Source organism: Monodon monoceros, unplaced genomic scaffold (assembly GCF_005190385.1).
Source record: "Monodon monoceros isolate NGI ecotype Baffin Bay Population unplaced genomic scaffold, NGI_Narwhal_1 Super_Scaffold_21, whole genome shotgun sequence".
Classification (NCBI taxonomy): domain Eukaryota; kingdom Metazoa; phylum Chordata; class Mammalia; order Artiodactyla; family Monodontidae; genus Monodon; species Monodon monoceros.
In genome coordinates, this window is record NW_021703778.1 from 29542351 (window position 1) to 29557055 (window position 14705).

The following is a 14705-nucleotide window of genomic DNA, read 5'->3' on the forward strand; positions in this document are numbered from 1 at the left end:
TCCTGCAACGGTGGTTATCTTGTTTATAGAACTAAATGCAAGAAACGTATTTAAACGTAATTGAAGACTTTTTTTTTCCTTTTTTGGCCCCAATCGTCAGATCTCTTCTCCATTTAACATAATTCTAAAAGCATATTGTTTTTGGACCTTTTACAGTCTGTGTCTACATGACTGCCCATTAGAATTCTTGGTACTAAGTTGGCTCTAAGGTGGGACACGGCGCTACCCACCCACCCAAGTCGGTCTGGCGGGCCGTTCGTCAGACGTGTTCCAGGAGCGTTCACCACAGATGTGTTGCCTTATCTCAACCGCACAGTGTTAATTAGCTGAACTGAGACGGGTTCTGTTCTAAATTTCCAGAATCAGGTTTTGCTTCATTACGTGGTTTCAGTGGAATGTGGAGCATTTCTGAGCTAAACGTCCATTAAGAAGGAGGTGCTTCATATCGACATTGTACTAGAAGATGTTTACCAGCAGGAAAAGTGGGCGGTGTGGTGGAGGAGAGGGGCAGAGACGCAGGCGCGGTGTCCTCGTGGCTCAGCAGACGCATGGGTGGTGACGGCCGTCTCTTCTGGACACCACAAAGCAGCTCCACTAAATCCTATTTTGCAAGCACTGAGCCTGTTTAATTATATCATTTATCATGTTTTTGTTCATATTCTTAATTTTAGGATCACTTTAACACAGGCTCTGTCACTGTAATAATTACAATGAAATGTAATTGTCTTGCTGTAATTATATAATGCTGTGGTATATAATTTTGATTTAAAGCCATTCACTTTCTAAACCATTTTAATCGGGAAAATAGGCACATGGCATGAAAGCAAGGTCAAGGTTGATTGTGCTGTATCTACCTGTCTGTCCGCTGATGAGACTCTTCTTTCCAACATAGATACTTCCAGGCGTTCGGATCATAATTGCCAATCCAGAAACAAAAGGACCGTTGGGAGACTCACACCTGGGTGAGGTGAGTTCTGGGGACTCACACTTGGATGAGGTGAGGTACAGGGTGTCCATGAAAGTTCAGGATTACAAAGTAGGAATTCCTTAAGGGAGTATCATAGATTCTCCTCAAAAGTTTAGAAAAGAGGAAACTTCATGTGAGTGGACTGAGTTTCCTTGTTTCCCAGCCCTTGGTTTGTCTTCCACGTGCCTGCTGCCTTCACAGCAGGGAAGTCCTTCATCAGGAACACGATGGAGAACGTGCAGAGGGAATCTTGCGAACCCCAGAATCATAACAGCACCAACAACCGTGGCAGGCAGGCTGGGGACACGACAGGTGTTCATCTGGGTCAGAAAGTCACTTCCGCTCCCTTGTGTTGACGATGAACCTGGCCAGTGACTCCCCGCCTGCCCCCTCATCCTGCGCGCTGCTGGCTGCGTGTGGCTGCAGGAGACCCTTCCTGGGCCATCATCCCTGCAGCTTGCCCTGCTTGGCTGGCCAGGTGTGCCCGCTTCTGCCTTACACTGTCCTTCTCTCTCCCTGATGGACTTGTTTCTTCTGACATGTCTGCCTCCCCTCCCCACCCCACCCCCGTTTTCCTCTCCAAGGCCAAGCCCACAGTGACCCTGTCCTGCCCTCTAGGACCCTCTTGCAGGTGCCGCCCACTGTTCGGTCAGCTTCCCCCCCTTCCTCTGACCCGTTCTGGCCGCACACAAAAGGCTGCCACAGCTGGCACCCGACCAGCACACCAGCCCCGCCACTCTCCTGGGGTGGTGCCCTGGGCACGTGTGTACCTTGTAAAGGGGTGAATAGTGATGAGGCGTGAGTCCCAACCACTGCTCACTCCCCAAACCCTTTTTCTTCTTGGACGGTTTTTTGGCCCCTCACTCGTCTCTCTCTATGTGAAGATCAGAACTAGTCTGTGAGCTGCACTATATTTTAGGGATTTCCTTTAAATATATGTCTAGGAATGAAATTGGGATGTAGCACCCGCCATCTCGGGCACCTGGAGATGCTCCCGGCGGGTGCTGTCCTCACAGCGGGCGGCCTTGCTTGGAGCTGAGCGGGTGCGCTGGGCGGAGGGGCAGGGACCACTGCACCCTGATATTCTACTGGGAACGTGTCTTAACAGAGATGGTTTTCCTTCCCCTTGCTCGACGGGGTGCCCTCCGTCTCTGGTCTGCTTCCTCGTTGCTCAGCAGGCACGACTGAGGGCCGCTGGCTAGACCTCGGCTCCTCCGGGCCTTATCTGTGCGGACTTGATGGGCTCCTCTGCCTTGTCCCTGGCTCTGCTCAGCCCACGTAGTCGGCACCGTGTCAGCAGGTCTTTCCTTCCCATTTCCACACTCAGGCACTTTTCTCCCCCATTTTTTGATGTTACAATGCCTTTCCCTGCTAGAGTTTATTTTGTGTTGTGTTGTTTTATTACAATGTAATATTCCCAAAAGTATGCAGACCAAGTGAAAGGGAAAATAAATCACAGAGCTTTTTAACATTTTTCCAGCTTGCTTTTTAGAAACAGTCGGTACATTTGAATAAATACAAGGAAACTCATACAACCTCGTTCATTTGATGTTTATTTCAAAAGCCCTCAATCCATCTGCTTTAATAGAATTCTTAACAGATGATGGCTTGGTTGTTTGCTCAGCCATGAGCTTGCTGTCATGCCTTCATTTCAATAAACTTTGTGGCATCTGTGTCTCCCCAGAAACTGGAATCGTCTTGTTTTTGCAGGGCAAGGACAGTTTCAATAGCACGGAATATAATCTATTGAATTGTAAAAGTAGCTTCTGCCCTGGAGATCATCTCAAGTTAACTTATCCAGTTATATTTTGCTTCCTTAACAGATCTGGGTTCACAGTGCCCACAATGCCAGTGGTTATTTCACTATTTACGGAGATGAATCCCTCCAGTCAGATCACTTCAACTCAAGATTAAGTTTTGGAGACACACAGACCATCTGGGCACGAACAGGCTATTTGGGGTTCCTGCGGAGAACTGAACTCACTGATGCAAACGGAGGTGAGAGTCCCAACAGGTGGCACGAAGATCCTCAGACCCCGGAAACCCATCTGGGGTTTGGGATCCCAATCCCGGGAGAATGTGCATGCGTGCATGCTTGCGGCAAGCCAGCCTGAAAACAGCCGAGGGTGAGAGAGCGCCAACTCAGGGCAAGTGCATCCAGCAGTGGAAGCTGCATGTCACGTGCTCTGTGCTCCCATGTGAGCCAGGAACACATTTAAAACCAGAGGCAAGAGCCAGGTGCCGTGTTGTCCACAACAAGTGCCTATAAGTGCAGCTCACAGACTTGTCGCCAGTCCTGGAGCCACCAGCCCAGCCCAGGCCCTCCTAAAGCCCTGCTGCTCTCTTCCAGGGCAGGAGGCGCTGGCCTCGGGTGCTCTGCATTTCTGCACCTGTCCAGCAGGCCTGGTGCCGCAAGGTGCCTGAGGGGAGCAGCAGCTCTGAGGGGCTGGCGCTGGACGTGGGTGTCACGCAGAACTAACACGTTAAGAGCCTGCCTGCTCTTCAGGTCTTTGCTGATCCTGGAATCCTTTCTCCACTCTTTATTTCACTAAAAACAGAGACAGGACTTGGGTATTACATAGAGATGGGGCCTGAGCTTTCTTGGTGAGATCCTGCCAGACTCAAAGCCAGAAGCCAGCGAGCCTTCCTGACCCACCTGTCTGATGGGAGCTGTGCCAACCTGGCTGAACCAGCATGAATTTAGGGGAAAAGTACAAGATATTTTGGTGTTGCATTTTCAATTTGGGAAAATCATAGACTGTTTTACTTGAGGGTGCTATCTGGGGTTCCTTGAAGAACTAAGCAACACCCAGACCTCCCAGGAGGCAGGGCAGGTCCCATCCTGCGGAGCCTGGGGGCTGGGACAGTGGGATACCCCACGGCAGCTGTGGTTAGAAGCCAGCAAGTAACTGCCTCCATCTCATCTGACTTAAACTGGAAAAGATTTATTTTCTAGTATTTTATATGTCAGTCACTTCTCTCAAACTCACCGTGATGTATTTGCTAGTCTAAAGATTAAAGATGTCTCCTTGTTTTTAAGGAAAGATGGACAGACTGCATGTTGTCATTGTCCCAAGGTTTGCACAGCTGATGACAATAAATTTAACAATTACACGAGCTAAGGAAATTTTTGTTCATGAACATTCTCAGAAACTATACTTCCTCTTCCCGCTCAGATGTGCAGTAATAAGAGAGTTAAGAACTCATGTGCTGGCACCAGAGGGAACTGGGCATAACTTGGGCTGTGCTGGGTCCTCACCATGTGACTCCAGGGAGCAGGTCTGCTGGCCCGTGTCCCGGCGGTGCTGATGCTGCTGAGGGCTGTGTGATAACGCACTTGACGGCGTGTGGAGGCTACTCCTGTGGGATGAGGGGAGGGACGTGCAGGCGTGCGGCCAGCGCTGAGCCAGGCAGCACTTCTGCCTGCACCTTCTCCCTGAAAGCCTCGGGCTGCAGAGTTTCCCTGGTAGAAGGGAGACAGCATCCCTTGCTCAGTGGTCTTTTCTTTGCATCTCTTTCGCATTCAGGGGTAGTGTTTTTTATTTTTTTAAGCGGCTTGAGCGGCATTGCGGTGAAGCTCACACAGTTTCCATTCCCTGTACAGAGCGCCACGACGCCCTCTACGTGGTGGGGGCCCTAGATGAGGCCATGGAGCTGCGCGGCATGAGGTATCACCCGATAGACATCGAGACCTCCGTCATCAGAGCCCACAAAAGCGTAACGGAATGGTGAGGAGGGGGCGGCAGCCCGAGGGCACGGGGTCCTTAGCGGAGTCAGCTTTCCAGGGTGAATCTGAACCTCTGAAGAGCACTCCTAGTGCAGAGTTGTTGCTTTTCCCGAGAGTGACATACAGACGGCTGGGCAGTGTTTCCAGGGAGCCGTTTATTTGGTTTTTTGTTAAGGAAGGCGTGATGTAGGGGAAATAGACTGTCCGCGGGAGCCTAAACGCAGCATGCCTGTGGGAAGACCTTAGGCTCCAGGAGAGGCCGCGTTTGCCAGCGTCACTGGGTTGTCAGTGACAAGTCACCCACCCCAGCCATCCTTGTGGGCGAGGAGCCTTGCAGGCCATGCTTCTCCCTGGCTGTTCGGTTGTCTGTGATGTGTGAGTGTGCCCAGGCCACCGCCTGGCCCGGGGGCTGCAGCGCTGACCACCTCCTCAGGGCCTTTACGTGGCACTGGAGAGTGAAAAGTGGCTTCAGCACCATTGGCTGCAGGTCTGCTCATTCCCTTAGTCCCTGAACTGGCAGAGGCTTGATGGAGCCGGTCTGCAAGCTCAGGGCAGGAGCCCCAGGGGAGGCTTGTTCCAAAACCTCTCGGGAGCAGTTTTCTCGGCAGGTGGGTTGGTCTGAGATTGTCGGCTGCCTCTTGTTAGCTGACGCAGGCTGGTGTTCTTGGCCACGCACTGCACCGCACAGAGGACTTGGCAGACAGAAGAGTCGGGTGGACGGGAGCGCCTCGTCCCCACTTGGTGCCGCGTTTCAGGGCGAGCAGTGACGGAGCCCGTCTGGAGCACAAGTCCTCCGCCTGCCAAAGCTGCCTGTCCACTCGTGTGTCGAGGAGGGCAGGGCAGAAACCCCAGAAAGGTATCAGCCCAGAAACTGGCAGGGGCCCACCTCAGTTTCCATCTGAATAGCTATAAATACCAATCACAGCCTTCAGTTTTTGTATTTTTAAGAAAATAATTTTGACTGGCTTGTATTGCCTCCCTCGAGTGTTTTCTATCTAGTTGAAAAGGTGCCGTTTCCACCTAAAAGTGTGTGGCAGGGGTGCCCCTCGTAGGTTTCTCCTTTCTGTTCTGAGCATTGCTTAGATGCCGTGACGTGGAATAAAGCTGCATTTTATTCCGAAGGGTTTCTCTCTGTTGGAGTCTGTGCAGCACAACTGTTCTGTTATTTCCCTCCCCCTTGCCTGTGGCCCCCCCACAGGGTGCCCCCATCAGTCACTTTCATGCAGAGAAAGAAGGATGTGATGCCAGGTCACATCTGTGACTGCCTCACTGAGTACAGTCCAGCCCCCCGACCCTCTCAGCCACTGCGGCCCCCAGGAGAGCTCCGGCGGAAGGAGAGTAGCCGGCAGCAGCCCGCGGCCTCCTGGCAAACCCCCTCCCCAGTTAACTGTGGAGTCTGAGCTGGTCCTGATGCTGCGTCATCGATTTCAAATGCCAGGATAAGATTGTCCCCAGCATACATCAGAGTAGTCACATGTGATTCATGGACTCAAGGCGCGGCCCTTGTGGAGCGGTGCCTGGTGCCTGGGAGTTGTGCCCTGGGACTCGGCACTGGCACTTCTTCTCGGGAACAGCTCCCCACAAGGTGGTTCCCTTAGGTGTACACGTTCGTCACAAAGCAAAATCCAGAAGGAGGGGTCTGCTGAACACATTCTCCAGTGTTTCCTTTTCATTTTCATGTATTCATTGGCCATACTGAACAAAATATTCATTTTTTCCTAATAGGCGTACTCTATGCTTTCAGGAGACAATAGTGAATGTTCCCAGATACTTCCTGCCTCACAACTGAGATAGAACCTTCTCTGTGTCTGGCAAGAGAAAGATCCCCACAGCCCACTGCAGGGCCCCGGAGCCTGGCCTGTCCTCCACGCGCCTCTGGTGGCCACGGGCAGTGTGTGTTAAGGTTCTTAAACAACCACGTTTTAAAAGCCCAACTATATGATGTTAAAGTGGCTTAAAGTGTAAAACACTGTTCTTAGGCTTCTACAAATTGGGCAGACAAAATACTCTGGGTGGCACTCCTGTTGAAAGATCCAAAATAAGACACTTCTGGGTACATCTCTCGAGTTCTCCAGGAACTACCCCACATGAGTCAGGTCTCACTGCATTGCCCTCATCCTAAACTCAGTACTTCAAACAGGAATCAGTTAATGTGCCCTGGGTCTGCAGTTGACCGCTGAGGTATCTGACCCCAGCGTGGCTGGAGCCCACGGGTCAGCCGGGCCAGGGGGTGGCAATTCTTCTGCACATGTTTTTCATCCCCCTGGTGGCAGAGGCAAGTCAGGACCAGCCCCAGTGCCCCCGCTGTCCTAGCCTCAGCAGCAAGCCCACAGACCATGTTGCAGGCTGACCCAATCACCTGGCGGGACAGACTCCACCCTTAGGGGTGTGTGGATCCAGGGAGGGCAGGGGCGGGGCTGCCACCGTGAGAGCAGGTCGGTAGGAGGTGCGCATGATGGGAGTGTGAGAGCCGGTCAAGGACCAACAGGCCTGAGGAGGCTTAGCGCCCAGGCAGGTCCACAAAGAACCCAATGGAACGTCTGGAAAAGAAAACAGGATCGTTAAGTTCAAGCCCTGCTGTACAGTGATGCTTCTCTCTCTTCCAGTGCTGTGTTCACCTGGACAAACTTGCTGGTGGTTGTGGTTGAGCTCGACGGGTCCGAGCAGGAAGCCCTGGACCTGGTCCCCCTGGTGACCAACGTGGTCCTGGAGGAGCACTACCTGGTGGTGGGGGTGGTGGTGGTGGTGGACATCGGCGTCATCCCCATCAACTCCCGGGGGGAGAAGCAGCGCATGCACCTCCGCGACGGCTTCCTGGCCGACCAGCTGGACCCCATTTACGTGGCCTACAACATGTAGACACTCCCAGAGGCGGGCCATCTGCTCAGTGTCGCGAGTGCGCAGACGCCAGGGCGAGTTCCCGAGCGGAGCTTTTGCCAAGTGGTGGGGAGGAGACTTTCCACTCGTCCTGATCGGCACGGGGATGAGACGAGAAACGTGAAGTTTGCTCAGAAGGACTTTGCGTTACTGCCTTCAGTTTATTGGAAAAGCCCATTTCAAAAACTTTTTCTTTTTTTTTAATTATTGGATAATAAGTGCTTTCTTCGTAAATGTGGTATTTTGTTAAGCCAAAATAGCAATTAAAAAAATATTCTGCCCTCCAGATGGGTTCTTTTAAACAATTTATGTAGTGTGACAAAGAATTGTTTTCTCTGTTTTAATGTGTCATGAAATCTTAATGCCATGGACCTGCTACTAATTTAAGCCATTGCTGGAGCTCATCCTTTTAGGACAGTTTGTTGAGGTACGAGAAAACCTTCCAAATAGCACCTTCCAATTAGATTTTAGCAGCTTTCTTTGTCAGAAATGTGCTGAAGAAACAGGCTAATAATCGGCCTTTGAATTTTAGCATGGAATGAGAAGAAATTATAAATAAGGTGTATTTCGGCAATTACCTTGCAGATATCTTTGTACTAAACTAAAATGATAAAAATAAGTTAACTTCTTATGTAATTATGTACAAAACGTTTAATTTATTTTGATCTCTTTAGAAGTATAACAGAGAAAACATTCAAGAATATTAAAGTCTTGTAATGTTTGCTAATATAAAAAGTGTTGTATTATCTTGCGTGGATAGCATCACAACAAATATATATATATGAAATATAAATTCACTAAGAACAAAGGAGATTGTAAAGTTTAAAACGCAGAACCTGTCACTTGCATGGCGTCCCCTCCACTGCACTGTAGATAGACTCTCGCCCGTTGCTGGTGTGCGCGGCCAGACAGCCAGCAGCACAGTCGGAACCTTTCCTCTGGAACCAGAGACCAGCAAGTGGCGCTGTCGCCTCAAAGGTGGCGGATCGGAGCTGGACGTGCACTTTTCCCTCTGCTGCGGGGTCTCAACGGATTGTCAGTGCCGCGTGCCCACCGCACTGCACGGCCTGGGGAGCAGCTGGCCCACAGCACGCGCTCTCTCGGCCACAAGAAATCATTGCACAATGTTCCCATCATTTTTGTTTGTGTCACCTTTTTTTGCTCCTCGGTATGGAAGGAATGTCATTCTGTGGTCATTTGCAGCAGGTTGTGCTGACTCCCTCAGCGGCTTTAAGGGAAGAGACTCACCAGGAGGGGCTCGTGCCTGGGGAGCCGCCCCCGCTGCCAGGACAACAGAGCCACTGGCTGGGGCAGGAGGCCCCCCACCCCCACCCCCACCCCCCGTCACCGCACCTCCTGCGAGGACACACTTCTGATTTCCATCTCTTGCTGCTGCTGCTGCTGCTGCCGCCTCACACGCCTTGGAACTTTCAGAGCTCCTCGCACACTCCCGGACTGAATCAGCCCGTCTGCCTCCAGCCAGGAAGAAGTATCAGCTGTCCGAGCAAGATTCACTTTGTAATTGCCCCAGTGCGCCCCAGGGGGGCTGTGTCAGGTCTGCATGACTAAGATTGCTGCTGGCGAGACTGAGACCCTTTCTGTGAGGTTGTCTTATCTGCCTTTGCTCTGTGTGCTGGCAGTGAGCCCTTTGCTACAAGAGAGTTTTGTTTGACTTCTGAGATCCAAGGCTAATTGCTGTTAAAATTTTAAGTGGCATTTTAAAAAAATTTGTCTGCATGTGGGGTGCATTGTTCCATCTCCACAAGTTATTTGATTTTTAAAATATTGTTTGACTTCATTGCTGTGTATGAATATTTCTCTACATGCTTCAGATACACATTCCCACAGTCTTTCGCTTCCTAAGGGGGAAAAAACCCCACCACACACAGAAAAGACACACATGCCCACCTTGTGTAGGGGGAGGGGTTTAAGGTTTCGGGTCCAACACTGATGAGGAAGCAGGACTGCAGGTGGCTCGCGAGGCCCAGCGAGGTGGGGTGAGGTCGGTCCTGCTGTCCTGTGTCAGCGTCGAGGTCCAGAGGGCTCAGGGCTGGGATCCAAGTTCTGTTGTGCAAGAAAAAGGAAAGGAGACACTAAGTACCACCCGTTTAGCAATAAAGGAAGATCGTTCTGTACTAGGAATTGTGCTGTGGATGAGTCATTCATGAGAACGTAACCAGTGTTTGTCTTGTGACCTTGTGCTTTTGAAGTCAGACAAAACCGTGTGATCACCTTGCACACAGGAGGGTACACAGTGATCACTGAGACTCAGACCAACCCGACAGGGCGGCTTCCTCATGGTGCTTGTTTATTATATCTATTTAATCCTGCTTGACACTTTACCCAAGGGAAACGGTCCCTTTTACCAGTTGGATGCTAGCAGCGTTATTTCATAGTGTGGTGACTGGTTAGAGAAATTCATGTACTCAACCAATCACGGTTTCAAACAAAATTTTTATGTGCAAAGGACGGCAACCTTCTCGTATGTTAAACCACCAGTAAGCTTTGTACATCTGTGATAACGCCTGTTTTATATTCAAATGAACAAATAAAAGCTTTTATTTTTGTTGCTCTGAAAATAGCAGTTTCTTAATTGGTCCCCTGGAAAACTGGGCCAGCTTCCATCCTAGGAAGGAAGTGACTCCTACCAGGAATGTATCTGACTCTGTTTACATAATTTGTTGCATTACTTATCAGTATAGATAATCATACTTTGAACAATGTTTAAATTTTGATGTGGGCATTTATTGCTAAAAATATTCCTATGGCAACAAATGTTTTGTGAAATGTTTTTTTTAATTCTTTTAAATATATCTAAATATATTTGTTCATATTTTGCTCCAAGTGTACAGATTATTGGTAACTTTTAGGAACAAGGAGTGTGCGTCTTTGTGCACATACTCTCTGCTGCTCCTCGGCAGGAAGCTTTGCCAGGACATAGGTCTCGCTGACGATTCCAACCCAAATTATCTTTGTTTTGATCTTGGCTTCATCTCTTGGAAAGAGCGGGATACTCCAATAAAGATGTTTAAAAAAAAAAAAAAAAGTAGTAGCGGGTTAACTGACCACCAGCCTAATGGTTACAAAAGCTTAAGTTTAATACACGTGAAAATCAGTAGAACTGATTCTGCACACAGATCAACAGGCTTCACCCGAGTGCCTTTGTGTTAGAATTCCACTTGTACCAGGACCGTCCCGTGCTAATTGGGGGTATAAAAGTGGGTGGCTGGTGCAGACCACCTGCATTGGGTGACTCAGAACGTTGCTGACACAGAACCGCCCTGTGTGGCCGTGCTTTGTGCAGAGTGTGTGTTCCTGTGCGTGCGTAGAGTTTCTTCTGGTGCCGCGTTCTGCGTCCTCTGGCACGATGCTGAGGTCTGGGGACACAGTCAGGAGTTTGATCAGCTGGTCAATCATCATTCTGGGTCTTACCGTCCTCGTTGTCTCGGTGTCCCACGTCGGGTGGTGTGTCCATCTCAAGGAACGTGGTGTCACTGCTTCCGAGGAGAGAGGTTCCGTGTCCTTGACACCCACGTCTTTTGTGACTTATAGTCTCGACTTACGACATCTTCTCAGCAGAACCCACAGCCCCCGTCCCCACCGGTGGGCCAGCACTTTCTCTCCTGCCGGCCCGCAGGCGGGCGCTGGGTCCCGAGAGGGCATCTTTCCCGTCACGGCCGCTCTGGCTCCAGTACAGTGGCTCCTCAGTTCACCTCTTGTTGTCTTTCCGTTTTTAAGGTTAATCCGTGAACAAAATATCTGGGCAAGACCAAGTCAGTACGATACCCTAGCGAGAGACTTGGGTCGGCCGTGCTGCCTCGGGCGGTGGTTGGCGGTGGTGACCCCTCGAGGTGATCCACGCATCAGCTCCTCTGGCTGGGGTGGATCCCCCATGTCTCGGTGACCCCTCCGCTCCCCCTTCCGTCCTGCACATCACTGTCACCCCCGACTCGGTCGTTCATGGGGGGGGGAGTCGGAGGCCCACCCAGGGCTGGCACAGAGGCCTCTAGCAGATGGACGGCATCTGCGGCCGGGCCGGTCGTGCTGGTCGTCGGGACAGGAGGCCAGCAGATGTCTCGACTCCGCGGCTCCTCACTCGTCACCTGTGAAGAGAGTGCAGGGCCCCACGTGGGGCTGTCGGGCTCGGGGGACAGACTGACCAGGGGAAAAGCAAAGGAACAGAAATGGAAAGTGAGAAGGAGGAAGGGAAGCCCGGCAGTGCGGGCGCAGAGGATCCAGGCTTGGCCTCAGCTCCCCTCGTGTTGCTTCGTTTTCCTACCTCGTGTTGGTGTTGACACGTGTTGACAGATATCTCTGGGCCTGTCCAGCTTCCCTGGGGGGACCAGGGCATGTGTTCTCTGCGGGCCAGACCAGCCCGAGCAGACGTTCAGGAGATGCGGGGGAGCCGCTGAGGGGCAGAGGTCTGCTAACTTGATGCGTCCCCGCTCTGCTGACCGTCAGGAGGACGAGGACCGCGTCGGGACCCACACTTCGGCGGAGCCCGGGACGGAGCAGTGAGGTGAGGGCCACGTGGGGCCAGAGCTGCCCCCCTCCCTGCATTCCCGTGGGACTTTTTCCGAGGGACCGGATGCACCCACGCGTCTTGTCAAGTCACCCTTGGCGGTCCCTGAGCCCTGTCCATGCTCCCTGAACCTGGGGGGCAAGGGGCAGCATTGCTGTGCATCCCGTTCCTCAGCCTCCCATGAGAGGACAGAGGCCACCTGTCCTGACCACTGTCCAATGGGCTTTCCCACAGGTCAGGCAGCGTCAAAAGCATCCGAAGCCGAGAGCCAGGGGATGAATCCTCAAAGACAGACGCTCTCCGCGCGGAGCAAAGCTCCTAGCCACCAAGGGGGCAGCACGGCTTTCAGGTCAGCGTCACCTGGACAATGGCTGCAGGGTGTCCTAGCTGGGAAGTGGCGGCAGCGTGTCACCGGCTGGGGTTCCTGGAGGTAGGAGTGGGCTGTGAGGTGAGTTGGCCGGTCTTGATGGGTCTTAGGGATGCTTTTGGTTAAGGTTAAACCGCTGGTCGTTAGCGGGCAGTTACACCTGGACGGGCAATGGCACACTGATTGTGCTGCATCTTGGCAACAGCTCCAGTGAGGGTTGAACCAGATCCTCACCAGCCTGCTGAGGCTGGGGTAGCGGGCATGTTTGTAAAGGGCCAGGTGGCTTCTGTCTGAACCACTCAAGTCCTGATGTTGTGACCCAGGTGCAGCCCTCAGATCTGTGGGAAAGGATCTGGTCCAACAGAACTGTATTTAAGAACACAGAAACGTAAACTTCATATCATTCTCCCATCGTGAAATATTATTCTGTGGATTTTTTCCAAGTATAAATGCTACTTTTAGCTTGTGGGCCCTACAAAAATAGATAGTAGCTGAGTTTGGCCAGATTTGGGGTGGTAGTTTGCTGATTCCTGTTGTAAGACACACAAGTAATAAGGCAAACTTTTGAGAATTAACTTCTGATTCTGGTTTTTCTTTCAAAAGCAGTAAGTTTCTGAGTCTGATAGTTTGGGCTTTAAATGTTTTAATTTTCCAACTTCTGTCTCTTTCACTTATTCAGTCAATAAACATTTGAGCACCAACCATGGGTTGTTGCTGGGTTGAAGTCGGGGAGGAGCCCACCCTCCTCCGAATCTGTGTCCAGCAGGGACAGCAAGGCCTGAGCCAGAGACTGAGGGTCAGTCTTGGCTCTGCCAACACGGGATCACATAAACTTTCCCGTCTTTACAAAGAAGGGTGAGACTAGATGGTCTTGAAGATCCTGTTTCTCTTACACACGCTGTTCTTCAGACTAATCCTCTAACCAAAATACGGTGATGAGGCCAGTGCCTCGTCTCACCATCAAGCAGCTGGTGTTCCTTGGAACTAACCTGCTTCAGCCGGGACTGCACAGGGAGGAAGGGACTCGTGTGTTTCTCAGAGTAGAGCCAGGGTGAACTGGCCACATGCCTCAGGGTGTCTGGGGGCGTCGTCGTGCCGATACGCCCTGTCGGCAAGTAATACCAGAGTGGCCTCTCCTGCCTCCCTTCGTCGTATAGGAGTTAGGGCGCCTGGTATCCTGCACTGAACAACAGGGAAGTCCCCAAGATGTCAGGATTCTTTTTAAACAGCCAAGTTCAGAATTTTATATCTCAGTGCCTGATTGATAATCTATCAGCAGAGGCTAACACTTTGCTCTTAGTTTCTAACTCTATCAAATGTTTCAGGATATAAGGAGAAACATTTGAGAAGCTGTTTACAGAGACCCCATGGTGCTTTGTAATGTGAACAATTAAAGCCTCCATTTGGTCTGCTTAAAATTCAAGTCAAATATTCAAGTTTTCACATGTTAAATATTTTGTTTAGTCATGCGAGAGGGTGGTCTGTGGAGGATAATTTGCTGCAGGAAGGTCCTTCTCCCCATGGGCACCTCTCTGCTTTTCCAGCCTGTCCTTCGTCCAGACATCTCTGCTACACAATCCTCGATTCATTCAGCCGTGGGCTCCCGTGGCTCCTTGAGGTTCAGGGAACAAGGACAATAAGTCAGTTGAATGGCTGTAAGGAGCTCCTACTCTGTTTAAAGCACTTAATGAGGATAAGGGAGGAGGTTCCAGGAGGCACGAGATCATCAGGGGCAACAGTCTAGTTGTGGAAAATGAAGCTAGAAAGCACGAGTGGGCAGGCGCAGTGTGTGTGAAGGTGGCCAGACCTCTCCAGTTAGACACAATGCAGTTAGACAAGAGGAAAAAGAGAAAAATATCACTGTTACCTGCCATCACCACCTCACCATTTACAGCCTGGGCTGTTAGGAAAACCCAAATCGTCATTTTGAAAAAAAGGTAACATTTTGAATAGGTAATCCAGTCACATGGTCCAAATATGGAAACTACAGGAAGAGGTTCAGTCTTGTCCTGGCACCCCCCCCCTCCACACAGTCCATGACAGGTGGCCATGTATACTCGTTTCTGGTGTATCATTTCTGTGTTTCTTTATGTGAATACAAGTCAGTTATGAATACATATCCTATCATCCCTTGGTTCTAACCCAAAGGTAGTCTGCCATACACTCTGCTCTGTAATGTTGGCACCAAGAGCTGCTGTTTTCTAAAAAGTGTCACAGCATTCCATCTTCCCTAATTCCGTTCCTG

At 50.9% G+C, this 14705-nt stretch overlaps 1 protein-coding gene across 4 annotated transcripts in view; it reads left to right on the top strand.

Annotated features, from left to right (window-relative positions):
- Positions 1–8867, top strand: part of DIP2C (disco interacting protein 2 homolog C) — a 186687-nt gene extending 177820 nt beyond the window's left edge. For 3 of the 4 annotated variants that reach the window (XM_029238230.1, XM_029238231.1, XM_029238228.1), the window contains 4 exons: positions 893–967; positions 2791–2965; positions 4572–4695; positions 7301–8867. In XM_029238230.1, the coding sequence (XP_029094063.1) occupies positions 893–967; positions 2791–2965; positions 4572–4695; positions 7301–7553 (627 nt within the window). In that variant the 3' untranslated portion in view covers positions 7554–8867. The remainder of the gene's footprint in view (positions 1–892; positions 968–2790; positions 2966–4571; positions 4696–7300) is intronic. The other variant, XM_029238229.1, reaches the window with a different exon arrangement.
- The last annotated feature ends 5838 nt before the right edge of the window (positions 8868–14705 follow it).